This window comes from Hipposideros armiger, unplaced genomic scaffold, assembly GCF_001890085.2.
Source record: "Hipposideros armiger isolate ML-2016 unplaced genomic scaffold, ASM189008v1 scaffold_42, whole genome shotgun sequence".
NCBI classification, from domain to species: Eukaryota; Metazoa; Chordata; class Mammalia; order Chiroptera; family Hipposideridae; genus Hipposideros; species Hipposideros armiger.
This window is the reverse complement of record NW_017731392.1, coordinates 1293808-1315714: the sequence shown is the minus strand read 5'-3', so window position 1 is coordinate 1315714 and position 21907 is coordinate 1293808. Positions and strand designations below refer to the sequence as shown.

The window sequence follows — 21907 nt, the reverse complement described above, 5'->3', positions numbered from 1 at the left end:
GCGCCAGTCGCCATCTCGCTTTCTGTAGGCAGCTCGTGGCCTCTAAACTCAAGGTGCTGTGTTCAATCTTAGTTGTGGGTGGGCGCTGCCATCATCCCATGCGGGAGTCAAACCCCGCAGCCTTGTTGTTAAGAGCGCACGCTCTATCCACTGAGCCATCTGGGCAGCAGCTCAGCTCAAGGTGTCAAGTTCAGTCTTAGTTGCGGGTGGACGTAACCCACCATCGAACAGGCAATCTTGTTGTTACACCAGCTGAGCCATCCTGCCACCTGTTGGCAGCTCAGCGACAGCTCACCTTGGGCGCAGTGTCACTGGCCCATGTGGGAATCGAACCGGCAGCCCTGTTGCTCAGGGCTCGTGCTCTTAAGCCAACTCTTAACCAACTGAGCCACTTGGCCGGCTCCCCTATTGGTGGTCTTCTTTGGAACAAAAATGATCAACATTCTTCTTTGCAATATTTGAAGGCAACTCTTATGTTTTTCTTTTAGTCTAAACACCTTCAGCTCCTTCACTTATCCTTTTGATCAGATGGTTTCTAGACTTCCTATCACCCTAGTGGCCCCTCAACTATACTTCTGTTTAAAAAACTCATTTAGAAAAATACTAAAAGACTAAAATAACAAAAGATTCTCAACGTGGTTTGACTGTGAAAGTAACAATGCATCCCTTATTACATTTGCTCCTGACCCTATGCTTCTACTGGTATAAAATGTTAGGTTTTCAAGCAGTCACATCACAATCTGTACAGTATCCTGGTCATGAAAAGCAATCACTGCACGTCTGCCGTGAAATGCCAGCTTCTGTTGGCCAGACTATTTAGCAAGTGTTGCCAACTGACTCAGCTTTGCCTAGTACCTCTGCCTATATTCCGTGTCTATCTACTTGCTTTCTTCTGACTCTCCTGAACTTGACTACTTGGGTAACTGTTTGCACTCTCTTCTATCTGTATGACCTCTAGTCAGCCTCTCACTCTTATTTAGTAAAACATTTGGTCTCAGGAAAACACCGATCAGTTGTCTATACAAGTCCCATTGCAATCTGCCTGATGTTTCACTCTCATCCACAATTACATTCCAAATATTCTGAATTCAAGGTTCAGTTTTACAATAAGCAAAAGCATTACTGCTATAAATATATAACATTGTAGCCACATTATAAATTTACAAAGGCTATGGGCTACTCAAGAATATCTAATCATTATAATAAAGTTATTTCTGTGAGAAAATGTATTCTGTGGCAGCATTTGCCCCAAAGGACTCACAGAGGCTTTGGAAATAAATGTCCTTTTTGCCTTCCCATGACAGCTGCTAACAGAATGAGGAAAAGTATTAAAGGGGCAGAATGGGTACAGAGTGAGAGCAGTCTAAAGGGTGTGGTCAAATGTATATAGAGGCTGAGGGACAACGGAAATAGGCGTGGGTAACATCCTTGGATCCACATCTTCTATACTCATCCAACAGGGAGCAAAATAAGGAATTTATTGCCAGTCCTGGGAACCTACTTGTTAAACAACAGCCACCCAGCATACTGGAGTAAGTAAAGTTCACCAAGTGAGATGTTCCAACTTAAATTACAACTGGATAACTCTTGCAAATGTAACTGGTGGTTTTAATAATATACGAGTCACTAAAAATTGCTTTCTGATATTTTCAAGAGTTTTGAAATTTCATTTTTAGCCAAAAATTATAGAATCACTTAATCTGCTATTTGTAAGATGGTAGTGCTACTTTATATTTAACATGTTGTGGGATCCAGGGCCGGCCAATTGGCACATTGGTTAGGAGTTGGCTTGGGATCGCAAGCTCTGAGCAGCAGGGCCATTGGTTCGGATCCCACATGGGCCAATGATGCTGCGCCCTCTACAGCTAAGATGGTGAACAATAGCTTGACCTGGAGCTGGGCTGCCGTGAGTCACCAGCAACGGCGTAGGCTCCAGCCCCTGCTGCAGTGGGCTGCCGTGAGCTACAGTGAGTGGCTGGCAGCCAGTGTGAGCTGCTGTGAGTGGCCGTCCAATGGCCACTGAGCGACTGCCTCACCCGGGAAGAGTGCAATGATAATACCAACATAGGCCAGTGAAGCGATGTCCTCCACAACTAGACTGAAGAACAAAAGGACAACAACTTGTCTGTTCCCCTTCCCTGATTCCCCAATGCTGTTCCCCTTCCTAATTCCCCAATAAAATCTTAAAAAAATAAAAAATAATGTTATGGAATCTGAAAAATGTCAAGCAGACAGATGGCGACCTATCAATCATCTATATTTTAGAGTAATTATAAACATTCCTATATACACCAACCACTAAAAACACACAGAAAACAGATATACTTAGTGCCAGGTGGATACTAGACTTACCAGGGAGAACACTTCATAAATTATATAAATGTTTAACTACTACGCTGTACACCTGAAACTACTATAATATTAAATGTCAATTATAATTGAAAAATTAAAAATAAAGACACACTATGTATTTAAAGTAAATTATAATTATTAAAAAAGGAAGAGAGAACTAACCTTGACGAGAAGTTCAGTTACTTCATAATGACCGTAAGAACAGGCATTATGTAAGGGCACCAGATCACTACAATATGAGACAGGGGGAAAAGCCTGTTATTACAGATTCCCTAGGCTTAGTTTATTTAACTTTATTTAAATTTACAGTTAAATTTAAACAGCGAATGGCTTATGTAACCTTCTAATAATAAAAAAAAGTATAAAATTTAATAACAACCATTTGAATCCTAAGTCCTAACAATTCTAACTCCCAAGTCGCTTTCAAATCCACCTTTTTTCCCCTACTGCTGCTGCCACTGTCTTGGTTTGGGCCTTCACTATTTCTCCCTGTCCTATGAAATGATCCCCACTTCAATTTGTCCTCCAAGCCAATTTATCTTATTCTGTAAGATAAATTGCTATATTCCTTAATAGAACTAAAATCCAATTCCTTCAGGATGGCAATGGAAGAGCTCTCTCAATAGAAGATACAGTGGAACTTTAAAATCTTGACATATCTTTAAGCTACTCCTCCTTGGGGATCACTCACAATTAATTATCACAGACATCATCATGATGGCCTCTGGTGAGTGACAGCCATCCATGGCTTAGTCTTTAGTTCTGACCTCTCTTTAAAGGCTCATGACTTTCCTTACCATTTTGGGTTTATAGTTTCTTACTTTTCTGAGCACTAATTCCATTTCCAACTATCTACTAGCCACCCCAACCTCAGTTTCCATCAATATCTCACAAACCCAAGAGTTCTAAAAGTAAACTCAATATTTGCCCCTAAAATAATTTTCCCTCCTGGATTTTTGTAAGTATATCACTGGATCTCACTCATTCACCTTGAAAATTCAAAATGCAGTTATTTTTTTTCCCCTCTCTCATCATATCCAGACATACAACAAATCGTGTCCATTCTTACACTGCAATATCTCTTGCATTGTGTTCTCATTTCCATTTCCTCTGCCACTACTATTACACACACATCTTTATGTCTGAACCCCTACAATACTCACTCTCCTAACTGTTCCTTTTGCCTCTAGTCTCCCTCTGCAACCTACTCTACACATTGCTGCCAAAACGCACCTCCTAAAACCCCTCTTTTATTATAGAATAACCATTCCCCTTGCTTAAGATCCTTCAATGGCTGTTATGGCTCACAAAATGAAGTTTGAATTCCTTAGGCTAAAATACCAAGTCCTCTAAAACCTGGTTCTAACCTATTTCTCCAACTTCGACTTTCATTTTCCCCCTATGTGAATCATCTACTTTAGCCAAGCTGGTCTAGTCATTGTTTCTTAAATATGTTGTAATATCTGCTTTAGTGCCTTGTCTCACACCAATTCTCTTACACAGAGTAGTGATATTTCCTAAACTTTCTACTTTCTTGAACTGACTCCAGGTCATATACCACTTACTCCTGAAGGACTTCCCAATCACTGACGTCATCACTGAGCGGTCTCCCCTGGGAACTCCTATTGTAGTATCCCTCTTTATCACCTCACACTTAGTAGAGAACTTGTATTGTTAGGTATATTTTCATGCCCCCTAAAGTGTAGTGCAAGCCCTAAGAGTAGATGACTTAACGTTTTATAATTCCCTGTATCCTCAGAGCAAACTGCACATTGTAAAAACTCAATGTTGTTTAGTAAAAAATATCATTTTTATAAGGTTACAGAAATTATTATAAGGATAGTAACACTTAAGAAACCCTCATTTTTGTTCACATACTTACCCTTTATCTTTTGCATGGACATCAGCTCCATGTTGCAATAACAGCTGTACAATCTTTACTCTATTGTATCCTGCTGCCAAATGCAATGGAGTTGACTAAAATATTAACCAGAAAAATGAATTTCAAATTGTGGCTGAAAAAAGGGTGAAAAGCGAAAAGTCCAAATATAAAACCAGGAATCCAGAATAAAACTTTGTAACTTCATTGCCTAAATAGTTATCAATTTGGTTTTACAAAATTCAACATATATACTGAAGGCATAATATAAAAGTTTATAGCTCATTATAATAAATAGGAAGCAAGCAACTAAATATTTATTATCAATAGTTTTACTATGTTTAAGAATTAATCCAAAAGAAAATATCAGTATTCTCATCAAATGTTTTAATTTACAATAAGGTAAATGCATTTTCATGTTACCAGCAGATGAACACAAACTTAGTTGCAAAAGGAAGTACCTTTCTACCATCACTTGCATGGCAGTTGACATTTAACGGTGTGAGAAGAGCCATCATTTTTTCCTCATTGCCACTCCTAACGCACACATAAAAAAATGTATTAGCAATTTCTAATCTTTACCAGATCCCATCTGAAGACATTTATGTGACTATTAAAACACATCCATTTTTTTCTAAAGTTTGCTTATTGTAAAAAAAATTCAAATAGTATTCAAAGTACATATTTATAACACACCTGGCACTTTCCAAGAGTTCATCTTTCTTATATTCACCTATAAATTAAGGGGAAAAAAAGCAGAAATTAAAAAAATTTAATGACAAAAGTAATGACAATTTTATGTATAAAGATGCTCACTATAGTTAAAATAAATTTGGAAATAAGTTTCCAATAAATGGAAAATGATTAATAGAATACTGTGCAGTTTAAAAATATTTATATAAAGAACACAGAATACCTTTGTCATGAAAGTGAAAAGAGTCAATGTTATATAATGAAGTGAGACCACAATTATACAAAAACAATATGCTCAGAAAAAGAAAAGCTAAGAAGAAAATACACTGAAATTTTAAGTTCATTATAGGTGGTTGGTTATGGGTGAGCCTTTCCTTTTTACTCTTTAAATTTTCTAAAACTAATACGCTATTTGCCTAACATACAAAATGTATCCACAACTTCATTCAAAAGCCAAACAAAACAAACAAAATGCAACCAATATACCAATATTTAGAAATGACCAAGTATAAACTATAGCTTAACCAATTGAACATAATCACTAACATTCTTGTGAATCCACAAGATTTTTCAAAATTAAAATTGTTTTTATTATAACGCTATTTTAAATATAGTCAGCCCTCCATATCTTCAGGTTTCGCATCCATGAATTCAACCAACCTCAGGCTGAAAACAGTATTTTCAATCCATGGTTGGGAATCTGTGGATGTGGAGGGCCGACTGTACATTGTTCTTTGGCGATTTTATATAAGGTACTTGAACATCCGCAGATTTTTGTATCCATGGTGAGTCCTGGAACCAATCCCCCCAGATACCAAGAGATATCTGTATGAAATGTGATCAAACAATACGGTGAATGCTGCTGCCAAGTGCCGCCCAACAGGAAGGCAGGGATCTTCAATACAGGAAGTGGCGCGTTGAACCTTAGTAACAGTGTGTGACAAGTTTCAACTTGTTGGGTGGAGTCAGTTGGGTGTGAACTACAGTTGAGAGGTGTGTTTTAAAGTGTGCCGTAAATCATGGATCACGAACAACGCATTAATATGAAATGGGTAAACAGTTTCATCCTCCATCATGACAATGCTCCGTGTCACACATCACTTCTAGTATGGCAATTTCTGTCAAAAAAAAACTTTATGGTGTGTCCTCATCCACCTTATGTACTGGATCTGGTACCGTGCGATTTCTGGTTCTTCCCCAAAGTCAAAATGACCAGGAAAGGTAAATGTTTTAATCAATTCAGGACATCGAGGTAGCCACAACTAAAGACATGAATGAAACAGGACTTCCAGAACTGCTTCAGAAAGTGGCAAGAAAAATGGGATAAGTGTGTTCGAAGCAAGGGGGAGTATTTTGAGGGGGATTAATGGCAATGTGTCTTTTATTGTAATAAATTTTTAAAAATTTAAACACTGTATTTTTTTATCACACCTCGCTTGTGTATACAAATAAAAACAGGATTAAATATAAACTCTTTATGCCTACAGCTTTTATACAATATTTACAATAAAAAAAACTTTAAAATTAACACAATTTAAATAAACATAATGTAACATAATGGACAGTGTTTATTCATTTGCTAAAATGAAATGCAAACTGCTGCCCACAGTATGAGCTGTGTACTGACTGCTAGTATAAAGTTTCTTTTGAGCCCCAAGATTTTTTTTAAAAGATAAAAGCTGGGAATAGCATGTAATAGTAAAGGAGGAGCATCAATTTAAAAACAAAAAAAGGTGTACCTTTCTTAGACAAGAATCAAATGTCAACCGTCCTGATGTAGGGAAAAAATGTCAATTGAACTGATACCATTAAAAAAATCTAGCTGAGGTCACTAACTGCAGGGAGCTGTCTATCTAGCAAGTTCATTCTTCACATTCCCCCTGGAATACCCAAAGAGAGTACACAGACTTACCAGTCAGCACTGCTTTGGCAGATGGGTCTGCTAAATCCAATGCTGTCCTTCCGTCTGTATTTCGGATGGTTGGCTCAGCTCCATGCTGTAAGAGCACTGCAAAATAACAACACTACCTTTTTCAAGATGGTAATCATGACATTCTGATTTTAGTAAATAATTTTCTCCAAATTCTGGTCCAGAAGTCTCAAGGTTACTTAAAGACTTGGTATTTTGATACTATGGTACATATTGTATTTTAAAGATAAGAATATAGAAAAGTTCCATTATTCAATGTATTATGTACACACTAAATAAATGTCCCCTAAGCTTAAAGTCAGATTTTCCTTTCCCAGACAAGTGACTAAGGACAGATAAGAGTGTATAAGAAAATAAAAGGCGAGTTTGCTTGAAAGCTTGTATTCTCATTCCAAATGAATACTGCCTATGTTAGAAAGATTTTTTATCATGAAAACGAAATTTCTGAAGCTATGGATAGCCAAGGAATAGGGATCTGGGGGATTAACAACAACAACAAAAATCACACAAGTAAATTCTTTAACAAAAAGAAAGAAAAATACTCTCTGTAGGGTTAATAAACCCCAAATCGAAACTGCTACATTATAATCCAAAGCACATAAAAAGACCTGTGCTATACTCTGTATTGTTATTTGTTATATAAAGATAGTTCAGCAGGGAAAGACTGGCAAATATGTGCCAAAAGTGAAGGCCAGCTCCCGTTCTTTGATAGGGTTAATATTCATTCTATTCTACTATTTGTAACAGTACTGTCCAACAGAAGTAAAATGTGAGGCATTAATGTGACCCACATGTGTAATTTAAAATTTTCTAATAACTACACTAAAAAATAAAAAGACACTGGTTAATTTTAACACATTTTATTTAATCCAATATACCTAAAACACTGTCACTTCAATATTTACATTTATACTGTAATCAATATAAAATTGAGATAGTTTGCATTTCTTTTTTTCATATTAAGTCTCGGATATCTTGTGTATTTTCCCCTTACAGCACATCTCAATTTGGACTAGAATATTACAAGTCTTCAGCTACCATACTGGATAGTGCAGATCTGCAACTTTATTTGGAAAATCCTACATTATTAAAGCTATCTATATGTCTGAGACTCAGGAACCAGAAAAGGATTTTGAACATAAGGCAGTAGCAAGATAACACAAAGTTACCTAATTTAAATTAAGCTGGTGACTTTGGTATCAACAGTAATCTGAGGTTTGGGGGGCAGAGGAAGACAATATAAATCCAGGATAGAGGCCCTGGACTTTTCCTAATGCACAGAACTGGCTTTCTACCTGCCTCAAGGATTTCAACTGTCCCTGATTTGCATCAGGGAATAGAACTAAGGCAGCAGGGTCCAAAATCCCTGTTAGGCTCAGAAAAGTCAATACCAGGTAAACAAAAACTCTCAAATAAGCAGCCTTCTCATATATAATTTTCTGTCAATGATCAATCTGTCAGGCAAATCCTATCTTATTTGTTAAAGTATTCTAAATGACTGATAATTTTTCCTTCAAATGCTTCTTTACTTATCCTGCCATTTCCATTCTTCTACAACAATCCTAGTTCATGCCCTCATTATTTCTCATTTGGGTTATTCTATCGTTTCCTAGCTGATCTTCCCGATGCAATCCATTCTACCAGCCCCATATTAGACCTACTCCTTCTAAAATATACTCTCATCGCACTGTTCTCCTTCTTAAAAGTCTTCAATGATTCCACACAACCTACATTAACAATATCAAGTTCCTTCACCTAGAATTCAAAGCTCTTTATCAAGAAGTCCCTGCCTACCTTTTCAACCTTTCTCCCACTACTTCCTGGAAAGACTCCAGGAAGGAGTGACTTAACTCCAGCCAACTCACTGCACTCATTATCCTCTAACACTACTGTTTCCGTCTACCATGTCTTTATCTGGTTCTTTGTGTGTCCTATCTCCCCAAAGAACCCAAATTTCTAGAAAACAGGAATCTTGTACTCTGTTCTCTAAAGAACTTAAGCCCAGTACCACACACAAAAAGACATTCAGTAAAATAATGGTTAGATTAAATCACTAAGCGTTCTTAAGTATTTAAATTCAGACTGGCAGAATTTGATCATATTAACAAATGAAGTCAATTCGGATTCAGAATAGTTACAATTTCAGGAAAATTATGGAGAGCAAACAGTCTTACCGATGCAAACATCAATCTTTCCTTTAATTGCAGCTTCATGGAGAGGAGTGTAATTCCAATTATCACGAGCATTTGGGTCTGCACCATGTCTCAAAAGGAGATTGACGACTTCAGCATGACCAAAAGAGCATGCGTTGTGTAGAGGAATAAGCCCCCCATCATCACGTGCTTGCACATTTGCACCATTCTGAAGCAAATATTCAACTACATCTTTCCGCCCAAAACCTAGAAGAAAACAAGTTATCCACATTTAAATCCTCAAAAGAAAATAAATTAAATTAGAATCAATAAGTACAAGCCATGCTAAAATGTTTCTGGATGGAAAATAGTAAGAGACTCAACAATTCAAGAATTCATTGATAGGTGATTTCATTGAAAAGGTGATCTAAAATATAAAATATATCACTAACTTATCTTAATGAGAAATCCAACGGGTCTCTCCAATGCCTTAGATAGCACTACTAACTTCAGAGAAAGGTTATAAGTGACTGAAAGCCTCAAGTTCAAATGTTTCTCACTCTACCTGCAATGGCATTTCTAATCGCAAATACAGAGTTCTGCATATTTAGCATACAAACATTTTCAGATATAACTAATTCTTGCTAGAACCCCCTTCGCACATCTACCTAATAAAATGTTTCTACTAAACTGGGGGAATAGGGAGATAACAGAGTATGAACTGCTTACAGTCTATCTTTGTCTATGTACTGAAGACAGTAAGGGGTGATGCTAGGCAAAAGTGTGAATCAGGTGTCTTCAAAGGAGCCCCTACTTTGCACAACACAAGCAACTTCTTTCTAGGCAGGTGGCCTCCTTTACAAACTCATGTCCCATGGTTCTACTGCAATTGCCCCATATCAAAAAAATAGTCTGACAACTCATTTACACTGGTTTATAGATTAGTACCAATGAGTTTCAATCTCTTACCATTCCCACTAATAGCACTTAAAAAGTTTTTATAGCTATTATGAAATGAAAAGGATTTCAGGCATACGTTAAAGCAGCTAGGGAGGTATATGTGTGTTTTGGGAGAGAAAGAAAGGATCTTCTCACTCATCCGAAATTTTACCAGGATATTCTTAAAACCACCAACCCTGATAATTGAATGAGAAAGAAAGGTACAATCATTCCAAGGTGTATGCCTGGGGTGGTCTGGTTGCAGCTTATGGAAGAGTTAGATAGTTGAAGAGATTAACTCGATTCTTTATTAGTTTGTTTTATTTTGTTTTAATATTGCTAGGTTCTATGTCACAAAGACAGTATCTTTGTATCTTTGATTCTCCCTAGTCTCAAAGAGCTCACAATTTAAGATGAGGAGGAACAATAAGAACCAATAATTTCAATACAATATAATAGCCATAATAGAGGTATACATAAAATGCTATCAGAGCTCAAAGAAGGGAATACCTAAATTGGAAGAAAGTAGAGAATAGGAACGGTTATCCCAGAGGACATTCCAGTGATGACATCTGAGCTGAAGGCTTATGGAAAAACTAGGGGATCACTAGGAGAACAAGGGAAGAGCACTGGGGCCTAAGCAGAAGAAACAAAATGTACACAGGCATGGAAACACGAAAGAGCAAATCATTCATGATAGCCTGTACACAGACTGCCCAAGAGGGTAGATGCCAGATGGTCTTCATATTTATGACTTCGAGTTTTTTGTATTGTTTTTTAAGATTCCACAGATAAGTGAGAGCATACAATACTTGTCTTTCTCTCTCTGACTTATTTGACTTAACATAATGTTTTCAAGGTCCATTCATGTTGCTGCAAATGGCAAGATTTCATTCTTTTTATAGGTGAATAACATTCGTGTGTGTGTGTGTGTGTGTGTGTGTACCAAATTTTCTTTATCCATTCATTCACTGATGGACACTAAGGTTGCTTCCATGTCTTGGCTACTGTAAATAATGCTGCAATAAACACGGAGGTGCAGATATCTTTTCTAGTAAGCATTTCATAATGAAATCTTATATAAAATTCCAATATATGTCACGTTCATTGCAAAAATAACCAATGCCTGGTACATGGTTGGCACTCATAAAGATGCAAATTAACTGAATTCAACTATTCAATTTTAATTTTCCTCCTTCCCTGTCACAGAGACCCAAAGAAATTATTCCTGTACTCCTGAGTCGTCTCTTAGAAACAGTATAGCAAATACTTGTACGACACATCAGTGGTATTTGAAGGACAAATACCTACTTAACATTAAAAAACACAAACATTATTCTACATCTTCCTTTTAAAAAAATCTAATAGTATCCCAGAAATTAACTCCTACCAGTACATTTTTATTGGTTTGAAGTTATCATAAGTTAACTACCTCCTTGCTCATGGATTGTGAGGTTGTTTCTCATCTTTTGGTACCGTGCATAATGTTGCCAGGAATAACTAAAGAGAGAAAAAATTGAAAGCATCTGGTGACTTCTTTAATTTGGGAAAAGGAGAAAAGGAATGGGAGCGACTATCAGATCTCTGAGATACAAAATAAAACGGGGTAAGATGATTTGTCTTTGAAAATACCTAATCTGAGGTGCTTGTGGAACAAACACCCAGTAAATAGAAGGTTCTGTGGATCTTGAACTCAAGAAATCAGTATGAGCTAGGGGCTGACATTTTGGAGTCATGACCATAAAGATGGTATTTGAAGCCATATGTGAAAATGAATGAACATGACTAGAGAATGCTAGTTTTCTACCTGTTTTGTGAAAGAAGTGTTCTTTCTGGCAAACAGCAATCCCTTCTCACTACACTGTAGTCCTTTCTCACCTTCAAGATTTTTGTTCTCTTCCCACCCCCATCAATCCCCCAGATTGTTCCTAACAGTATGTAAACATGTTCTACATAGCCTTCCATTTTATAAAAAATGTTCTCCTTGAATTCACACTTTTATTTCTCTCTTCCCCTGTATAACCGAATCTCTAAGGATTGTCATCTCCTATTTACTCTTCTCCCAAATTCGATCTGACATCTGCTTTTGCCTTACAACTGCTTTCATCAAGGTCACTTACAATCTCCATGTTGCCAAATCTAAATGTCCTTGTCATTTGACTAGACCTCTCAACAGCATTCGACAACTGACTACTCCTTTCCTGAAACATCCTCTCCAAAGTTTTCATGACATCACACACTCCTGGTTTTCTTCCTGTCTCATCCATTCATTTAACAAATGATCAGGGAATATTTACTATGTGGCGGACACTTTTTTGGGTGCCTGGAACATACTGAAGAACAACAGACCAAATCCCTGCCTCTGAGGAACTTCTATTCTATGAAAGTATGGAAGATGAGCAATAAATTTTAAAAATATGTTAGAAGGTAATTAAAAAAGAGCAAAATAAGAAGTGATCAGGGCGTATGTATGGGAACGGGGCTGTAAAGTTGAATAGGGAGGTCACCATAGGCTTTGTTGACATTTGTTTGATCAAATAGAGACATTTGATCAAAGATTTGAAAGAGCAGAAGCTAGCCTTGCTGGACAACAGTAAGAAGGCCAGAGTGACTGGAGCCGAGTGAGAAGAGGCAGCAAAGTAGGAAATGAGGTTAGAAGTAACAAGGGCCAGATAGAGAGGCTTGAGGATCACGGTAAGGACCTTGGCTTTTTTACTCTGAGGAAAATGGAATCGCTGCTGGGTTTTGTGATCAGTTAACATGATATGACTTAACATTTGAAAAGTACCCTCTGGCTGTTGTGTTGAGACTAGACAAGAGTGTCAAGGGTAAAGCAGATGAGAGATTATGGTGGTTCAGACCATAATCTGGTGACACTTGTCAGAATAAGTGGCACATTCTAGATACTCTGAAGGTAGAGCCAGCATAGTTTCCTAATGGACTGGATGTGAGGTGAGGGTAAGGGTGAGAAGGAAAGAGGGAAAGGACAAGAGAAGACTCATGAATGACCCAAAGGTTTTGGACTGAGGAATGGAGGGGTGGAGCTGGCATCAATTCAGATGGGCAAGGCTGCAGATGAAACAGGTTTGTGACAGAAGATGAGGAGTTCAGGTTCTGGACATGGCCTATCTCTTTGAGGGCTTCTTGCTTCCTCCATTCAATTTCTAAATTCTTGGGATTCCTCAAGACTCAGTTCTTTACCCTCTTTTCCTGTCTTAAATGATCTCATCTACTCCTATGGCTTTCAGTATCACCCAGATATACAAACCCCAAATTTAAATCTCCAGTCTAGACTTTTCATCTAAATTCCAGATTATCTGCTAGAGATATCCACCCGGGTATTTGAAAGGCATCTCAACCTCAAAATGGTCCCCAACTTCTATTTCCCCTGACATTTCCCTAACCTAACCACCACTGTCTCCAGCCTGAACTATTGCAACAGTCTCCAAACTGGGCCTCTCATTTCCAATTGTGTCCCTAGTGACCTTTTAAAACAATCATCATATATACCCGTTTAAAATAATTCATTGGCCTCCCACTGATGCTCTCAGAATAAAGGCCCGCCTAGAAGGCGCGCTGCACGATGTGGCCCTTACCTACTTCTCTAACCTCATTTCCTACCTACCATTCTTCCCTTGCTTAACTATGATCCAGTTTTCTTTCAGTGTGTCAAATACCACAACGGACTTCAGGAACTTGGTACATGCTGCGCTTCTGCCTGGACTGCTCCCTTGCTCTGTGTATCTCTCACTTCTACTCACTGTAACCTGTTTAAATGTCACCACCTGGTCACATGATCAAGGAGGCCATCCCTGATCATCCTACCTAACTAAAGCAGTCCATTCTGCCCACCCACATTACTTCCTATCTTAACTTTCTATTTATTTTCCCCCTCTTCTCCACTAGAATTCAAGTTCCAGAAAAACAGGGATTTTGGTCTTTGTAGTTCACAGCAGTATCCTGTGACACTTATTAAAATTTGTAATTACTGTTTACTTATCTCCTGGACTCTTAATTTCCATAAAGGGCAGGAGCCTCGTCTTAGTTCATCATTACTTCCCTAGTGTCCTTCACACTGTGTGGCACATAGCAATTTGTTGGTATTTGCTGAATAAATACATGATGAGATGAGAAAAGGAGACTGAGAAGTAGTCCAAAGAAAGAATGGCCCTGCAGAGGCCAAGAAGGAAAATTTCAAAGAGGGCAAGGTCAAATCTGTTGCCATTATGCTCTGATTTGAATCTCCTTATCCCTGGCTAGGCATTGTTGATCATACTGTCCCTCCTGCCCCCCCCCCCCCAAGTAAGCCGTCTGTAATTGCCTCCAATCAAGGGTTCTGCTATCCCAGCCATTCAGCACCCACCTGGAGGAAATGCTTTTAGAAACTACTTCTTAAATTGGAGAGTAAGAGAAAAGGAATCAGAACAAAGAAAAAAAAATTAGTAAAGGGACCTTTTCCTTTGGAAAGTTATTTGATGTACCCAAGCACTTTTAGAAGAAGGATCACTATTTCTTCAGTGGCACTCAAGACATCTGAAGTAATCAAAATGGTGACTCACAGGCTAACTTCCTAAAAAAAGGAGAGTGAGATGGGCACAAAAATAGCTGTAGTAGAACACCTAGTTGTTAGAAGAGATAGTGTCAATTAGGAAGATGCCTGTTCCAAAGGGTTGGCAATCTAGCTGAAAAAGATCAACTAGTAAGTAGCCTTTTGTCTAAATGTCATTGTGAAGAGAAGAGAGATGCTTAAAACGAGAGTTAAAGAAGGACTCAACACTGATATGTATGAGTAAATACTGAAATTGAAATTTAAGCTAGAAAGGAGATCTGGGTAGAAGTGTGAAGTGATTTTATCTATATAGAGTCACCAACAGTACAAGACACAGATAACATCTACTTCTATAATTTTCTATCAGCACGAATCCCTAGCCATTAAGATGCCTGAAACCTGTCTGCAAACTGACAGCAGAAATCAGCATGTTTTTAAAGTCACACTGTAAGGACTATAACATATGAGCAGAGTTGCTATTCTGAGAGTAGATGAAGAATCTGAGATTTTGACTGTTTGAAGCCACTTCTTGGCATAAAAGGAAATTATTTAGAGGGGGTCAGTATGCAGCTATTTAAAATTTAAAAATCTTCCACTGTTATGAGTTTGGTGAAACCTTTAGATTCAAGATGCTTCCCAAACTCTGACGGCTAATCCCTGATGAAATCCCCATTCTTATGGTCTCAAGAACAGTTCAAAGCATCTTACGTACTTATTTCTTGAAGAAAAAATAGCTTTGCAGGGTATATTCTGATCATGTTCTCACTAGCCAGGTAGAACATGAATAGGCATATCCTTAGAGTCAATGCCAATCTTCATATCCTAAGGATCTCTTTACAAAGGAATCAGAAGCCTAAAGTCATGGCTGCTCAGGATGTATTGTGGTTTATTTTATAATTATGGAAGAGCACTCATCTTCAAACACTGCTCTATGTGTGAAAATCCTGATGAAATCATACACTGAGTTTGAATCCACTATAAAGCACTGACAGTGAAACAAATCAGGTTTATTTGGAAAGTAAATTTGCTCATCAATAAACTGTGTTACTTAATGGCAGATACTGTGTCCTGTTCATTTCTGTGTCCTGGCCAACGTCAGTCTCAACATATAGTAGGACTTAATAAACATTAGTTTAGTGCATGTCTAATACTTTGTTGGCATAGTAGCAAATGACCCACACAGAGAATATGGAGTTGATGATTTGTGATCACTAAGAAAAGCAGTCGATTCAATTTCTCTCGTCAAGTTTCATCACTATCTAGGTGCCATCAGTTTCAGCAGTTCCAGGAACTGTCTTGCCAACCATGACTATTGTTAACAATATCATATTTTGCTGCTACACTGGAAACATCCATTCATCTGAATGGCTTCCAAAAAGCTGTAAAGCAGTGCAAGTCACTACAGAGAAACCAACTTAGACTTTTAATGAGTTTCACTGAGAGCCACCATCTCCTCTTTTTTAAAGTCCAAAAATGGGATAGACCATTATGGTACAACTGGTCCAATATGAAATGATAGTGATATCTTGCTGATGTAAAGGCAGGCTGGTGTTATGTATAGTCTATCAGAAGAAAACATTCAGAAACAGAAAATGTCAATAAATGCCGTGAAACAGAGAAGACTCCTCCTGTGTCTGGGAGATAGGATGTATAATCGAGCAGCCTTCAGCTTTGACTTATATAGCCAGGACTCTTATCAGATTTTTCTGAGGGATGTCATTTTAAACTTTTCACTTACTAGTAACTTTAGTTAACAAAGATCCAGAAAAGGTATTCCCCACCTATATATATTTAGAATGAGGAATACAAGGGAGAAGCTGGGTTTTGCTCAGCTCAACCTGGGACAGATATACAGCTGTCTGGTCAGACTAGGAGAAACCTGGAAAAGGGTGCCATGACCTCTGGGATGATGAAATTCTGACAATCTGAATGGGGAAGTACTGAAACCAGTACTCCAAACTAATTGTTACTGAAGCCAATTGCTTACCTCTAATTCCAGCAAGAGCTGAGGAAAAAGGTGTAGCTTAAATCTTGACAATATACTGGGAGATCTGCTAAGAAAGATTCTGAATTCTTAAATATACTGCTGTTTACCTGGTATCGGGGTTTTCTACTGATGTAGGGTTTAATCACCCCCACAGCAAAAACCAATCCTGGAAACAAAAACCTATAGTTCTAAGAATGTAGGTATATTTTGTGCACCTCCCATAATTATGATGTTGGTCTATAACCGAGAGAAGAAAATGCTATTGAATCGTCATTGGAGGTCTTTAATAATACCATTTTGGGAAAGGATACAAATGGCAACCAAAAAAGCTATTGTATCTTTGGAAGCCTAGCTGTTAAAACCTTCAATTGGAGGAATCATTCCACTGTCTTATACCAGTCAGATTTTGACCTCTTGGTCCAATTGCCCACACTATGCAGAAATCCTTTCTACATCTCTGAAAGATGCCAAGCCAGCCACTGCTTGGATATTTCCAGCCAATCCCACAGCTTAACAGATTGTTAAAGGCAATATGGCTCCTTGTAATCGTCCATCTACCGGCATCAGTTTTGAATTATGAAGCCACAAGTCAAACCCACTCACTTATCTACTTACTGTCATCCACATTTGCGAAGACAGTAACATTGTCTAACCTTAGTCTTCTTTCATCTCTAGAATAAGTAACTCTAGTTTTCCTACCTATTGCGTGTGTAATAAATTCCAGATGTTCTAATTCCACTTCCCTCCTCTGAATAATAAAAAATCCCTCTTATATGCAATTCACACAATTGAATATAATAATTGAAGTTCAGTCTGACTGGTCCAATGTACACGGCTAAGTGTCATACTACAAATACAGAACAGTAACATAACACACTGTAAATACAAAATACAAAACAAGTGTTACCTTGTTTAGCTAGAACTCTACAATGCAAAATTTTTCAACTTGTTATTAAGTATACTCGTACATATATCAGTCATCTCTTTCCACCATTTCTACACCTGAATTCCTTTAACCTAATAAGTGATTTTACATATTTCTCTACTGAATACTTCTCCGCACACCCCCTAAAATATTTAAGATTCTCAATCCATGGAAACCTATTCCACCCCACCCCCTGCCCCGTTCTCAGATTCTAGAGAATGCTATGTATTTCTTTCTTTGGTTAATATGTAAAATAAGATGACTTTCTCCCAGAGTTTCTGTCCCTCTTCTTTATTTTTTCAGAAGCAAGTTCAGAGCAGCAGTCTCCTTCACTGAAATCGCCTGTTTTCTAGGAAATTATACTGTCAAGAATTTCAGATGCTATTGTTTTCAGCAAAATTAGAGCTGCAGCCTCCCTACCACCAACCTGCCTCTACAAGTTTTGTGATGTGTCACAAAAAAGCCATTCACATCCTCTGTGTGTAGGGGAGGGTAGTGGGGAATAGGGAGTTGGCAGTGGGGTGACTGAAGAGGAAACAACTCCTATCATAAGAAATGACTTCTTAAAGCATATTTACCTAGAAAATATAATCCAGTCCAATAATAAAAAAGCACCTAATAGAAGAAAAGTTCCAGTTTATGTTGATTACTTTTTTCATTAACAGAAGAACTCCTTTGGGTATGGCAATTGATTGTTCTTTTAATTCAACTAAATATTTTAGATGAAAAGACAAAATTTTTTCTAAACTGTTCTATTACGATCCATTTTCCTCGGTCTGCACGGATCTCCTTCTTGTTCCTTGGAAATCAAAACAAAAAGACAAAAACATGCCACCCCCTTAAAGAAAACCTCAAAACTTTAATTGGCTAAAAAAAAAAGTTCTCCCCCCACAGCTTATTCTACAATGTACAAACACAAGAAACTGCTTAGTCAGGCAGCTACACAGTTCCACCACCTACAATGAGCTTCCAGTGGCACGTTTACACGCACAATAACATGACTGATAACTCACTAGCTACAAAAGGTATTATAAAATGTATTCTCCATACACTAAGAGAAAATGCAGCTGGATGCACTTATTTAAAAATTAAGAAAACAGGTTCTCATTAATCTAATAATTTAGATTGAATTTATAAAGCTAACTCAATAAGTTTTTGTGTGTGTGATTTGGTATTTGCAACTTTTGCACAATTTTTTTGTGACTTTAAATTAAACAATTTTTCAGTAACAGTTGACATACAATATTATATTAGGTTTAGGTGTACAACATAGTGATTAGACATTTATATATCTTATGAAGTTATATGCCTAGGTTTAAATGCATGGCTTTAAAGCTTTGGTTTAATGTAGGCCATTAATAGTTTTTATTTTATTTCTCTTTTTATACCTTAAATTCTTTTTTTTTTTTTTTTAGCGGAGCCATCCTGCCACCTGTTGGCAGCTCAGTGGCTGCTCAGCTTGGGCCGGGACTTGAACCACTGTTGCTCAGAGCTCAAACTCTTGAGCGAGCTCTTAACCAACTGAGCTACTCAGCTGGCCCACTTATACCTTAAATTCTTTTTTTTTTTTAAGAGATTTTTTTTTTTAATTGGGCAATTGGGGGATGGGAACAATGCTGGGGAATTAGGGGAAGGGGAACAGACAAGTTGCTGTCGTTTTGTTCTTCAGTCTAGTTGTGGAGGACGTTGCTTCACTGGCCCAAGTTGGCACCATCATTGCGCTCTTCCCAGGCGAGGCACATCAGTCGCCAGCTTCTGGACGGCTGCTCACTGCGGCTGCTGGCCGCTCACGCTGACTGCTGGCTACATACGGTAGCCCATGGCAACCCACTGCCACAGGGGCTGCAGCCTACGCCGCTGCCGACGACTCATGGCAGCCCAGCTCCAGGTTGAGCTGTTGTTCAGCATCTTAGCTGTGGAGGGCAGTGTCACTGGCCCTCATATGTGGGATCCGAACTGCGACCCTCTGGCATCCCAAGCCAGTTCTTAACCATCGCGCCACTCGGCCGGCCCAATACCTTAAATTCTTAATCTTATAACCTGTACCTCAGAATATGGGTAAATTATAAGGGATGGGTTTGTTCCTAAAATAAGTTTTCCATTTTAGTTGGAACAAACCACATGAAATCTTTGTAGAAAGTACTTTCAAATGTTCAGACAGAACTGAGGATGGGATGGTGGGGAGGAACAAAATCAATAAGAAGCTAATCCCATAACCTCAAACTTCTAAATATTACTATTTTCAGATATGAACTCATTAATACACCAAATTCTTGAAAGGTAGCAACTAAGATCTTCCTTGGTTATTTTTATCCCACAGATCAAGTGAACAGAATCTAAGTAACATTACCCTTTGGATTACATATCAGTTGGTTATAACAATTTGCCAAATCAGTTGTTTAAATGTTGACTACACGGTCAAACAGGATAATCCAAATTAGCTGAGGAAATGCAGCACTGAAAACAAAAATTTTAGGCAAAATGGCTAAACAGGTAAGATATGACTTTAGTATTCTCCCCTTTCTGCGGTCCACATTCTGTTCCTAGTCCTCTTTCCACTGTCCCTCAAACCTTCTCCTTTTAAAAAGGCTCCCCAATGGGAACCCAAGAAAGTTGTAATTGATCGAGAAAGCATACCTCTTAACAGTATTTACATTTAAAAACAGAAACAGGTAAAGCAAACAAATCTCTAGCTGGTAGCAAATGTAAAAGCAGTGTCTGTGAACAAGATCTTTCTTATGCTCCTTCCCTGCTCATCATTCTTACTCCAAAAGAACAGAGTGCTTTAAAAACACATCCTTCCGCTTTTTCAAAAAATTATTTTAAACAATCACATAATACACGAAATACAAAACCAGGACTATCAGAAGTATGACAACCTACTCTCATTTTCAATCATGCATGGCTCACTCGAGGACAGTTGGTCACCATCTTTTCGCAAAGTGAAAAGTGTGCTTTACAGAAATAAGTTGTCTCATTTCTAGTTCTTTGAAATTCCTCAGTAAAACTTAATATGCTTATATCGTAAAGTGAACCTAGTAAATATTAAAAGTAATTTGAACGATCTAAATCTCAGAACGAAGTGAGGTTAGCCCCAATTTTAATTATAGATCCAAGCTAAAGTACCTGCACCATCTTTCCTTTCTTCCTACTTTCCATCCCAACTTGTGTGTATGTGGCAGACTACCTGCCCGCACCCAGCCTAAGTCAGACCTTTCTCCAAAACTTGACAATTTCTAGTTCTAGTCTCTCCAGAAAGTTGCTAATGACTGACCACTTAGATAAACCCATTAACAGAAATGTGTGAATGCCCAATTAAGCTACTCCTAAATTACATCTTTGCATTTTACAAAGGCCTTTGGGACCTTAATGCAAAAGGTTGATGAGTTATAGTGGAACTTGTAAGAGCGACAGATTTTGGGTAACTGGCCCTTCAAATCACAAGGTCTACTACGTCCCCTACTCTTTCTCGAGTGTAGAGACCTTTTAGGGTAGCGAGACCGGAAGTTGATACAGGTATTGTTTATACAAAACAAAACCAAGAAAAAAACCAAAAAACCCTCCCAGTAAGTGCGGCACGCGGCCCCATGGACCCTTCCCCAATCTCCTGAAATCCCTACTTGACGAGGGTGAAAAGACCAGGGCCGGAGTCCCAGGGGGAAAGGCCGGGAAAGAGGAGCACCGCGTTTGTTTCGAGCCTGAGAACCCGAGTGCACAGGTGGGGGTCGGGCGCGAGTCGAGGCGGTGCTGTCCCGGTTACCTGCAGCGAAGTGCAGCGGGGTGGATTTCCGGCCCGCAGTGTCGCGGCTGTTCACCTTCTCTGGCGTCACCAGCCTCTTGACTCGCTCCACGTCCCCGTTGCGGCACGCCTCGAACAGCTCGCGGGCAGCCGGTTCCACGGCTTCGGCCGCCGCGCCCGCGCCCCCGCCGGCGCAGCGGCGGCCCGACATGATCCTGGCCGCCGCCGCCGCCAGCAGCAGCGCCAGCAGCGGCAGTAGGAGCCCCGGCCCCGCGAGCAGGAGGGCGAGGCCCCCCGAAGGAGACGCGTTCAGGGCCCGGGCCTCTTGGTTCCCTGATGTCACCGGGCTCGGCGCAGTCCCATGGCCGCGCCGCCGCGCGCCCCCCGATCGGCCCCAGGAACCCTGGTTGCCCCGCGGCGGCGGAGGCAGCGCGAAACCAGCCACTCGAGCCCCGAAGCGTTGCGACGGCGGAAGCTGGCAAGGCCCCTCCTGCCAGCTCCGCGGAGTCCTGGGAGCACACGTGATGTCGTGCCGTGCGTGCGCAGTGGTTGGAGACCGGCCGGAAAGGTTTCCGCGCCGAGGGGTTTGTGGGAAATGTGAAGTGAGAGCCTTTGGCGACAGGAGGAGAAGGGGCTTCCTCCCACCGCCATGTTTGTGGTGGGTTTTGCTGAAGTCGGACGTTCCTGCTTATTGTCTTTTTAAAAAGATTTCCCGAACTAAATTTTCTTACTGTTATACCAAAAACAGGCCTTGAAAGTTTCCCCCCGATCTTGCATACTAT

The 21907-nt window shown here is 39.2% G+C and overlaps 1 protein-coding gene across 2 annotated transcripts in view; it reads right to left on the bottom strand.

The window, feature by feature from the left end:
• Positions 1 to 21696, bottom strand: part of TNKS2 (tankyrase 2) — a 58963-nt gene extending 37267 nt beyond the window's left edge. Inside the window, exons 1-7 of one of the 2 annotated variants that reach the window (XM_019639091.1) lie at positions 21147 to 21696; positions 9029 to 9253; positions 6837 to 6932; positions 4928 to 4964; positions 4693 to 4768; positions 4235 to 4329; positions 2515 to 2581 (exon numbers count right to left, since the gene is read on the bottom strand). In XM_019639091.1, the coding sequence (XP_019494636.1) occupies positions 2515 to 2581; positions 4235 to 4329; positions 4693 to 4768; positions 4928 to 4964; positions 6837 to 6932; positions 9029 to 9253; positions 21147 to 21336 (786 nt within the window). In that variant the 5' untranslated portion in view covers positions 21337 to 21696. The remainder of the gene's footprint in view (positions 1 to 2514; positions 2582 to 4234; positions 4330 to 4692; positions 4769 to 4927; positions 4965 to 6836; positions 6933 to 9028; positions 9254 to 21146) is intronic. The other variant, XM_019639092.1, reaches the window with a different exon arrangement.
• Positions 21697 to 21907: the final 211 nt, after the last annotated feature.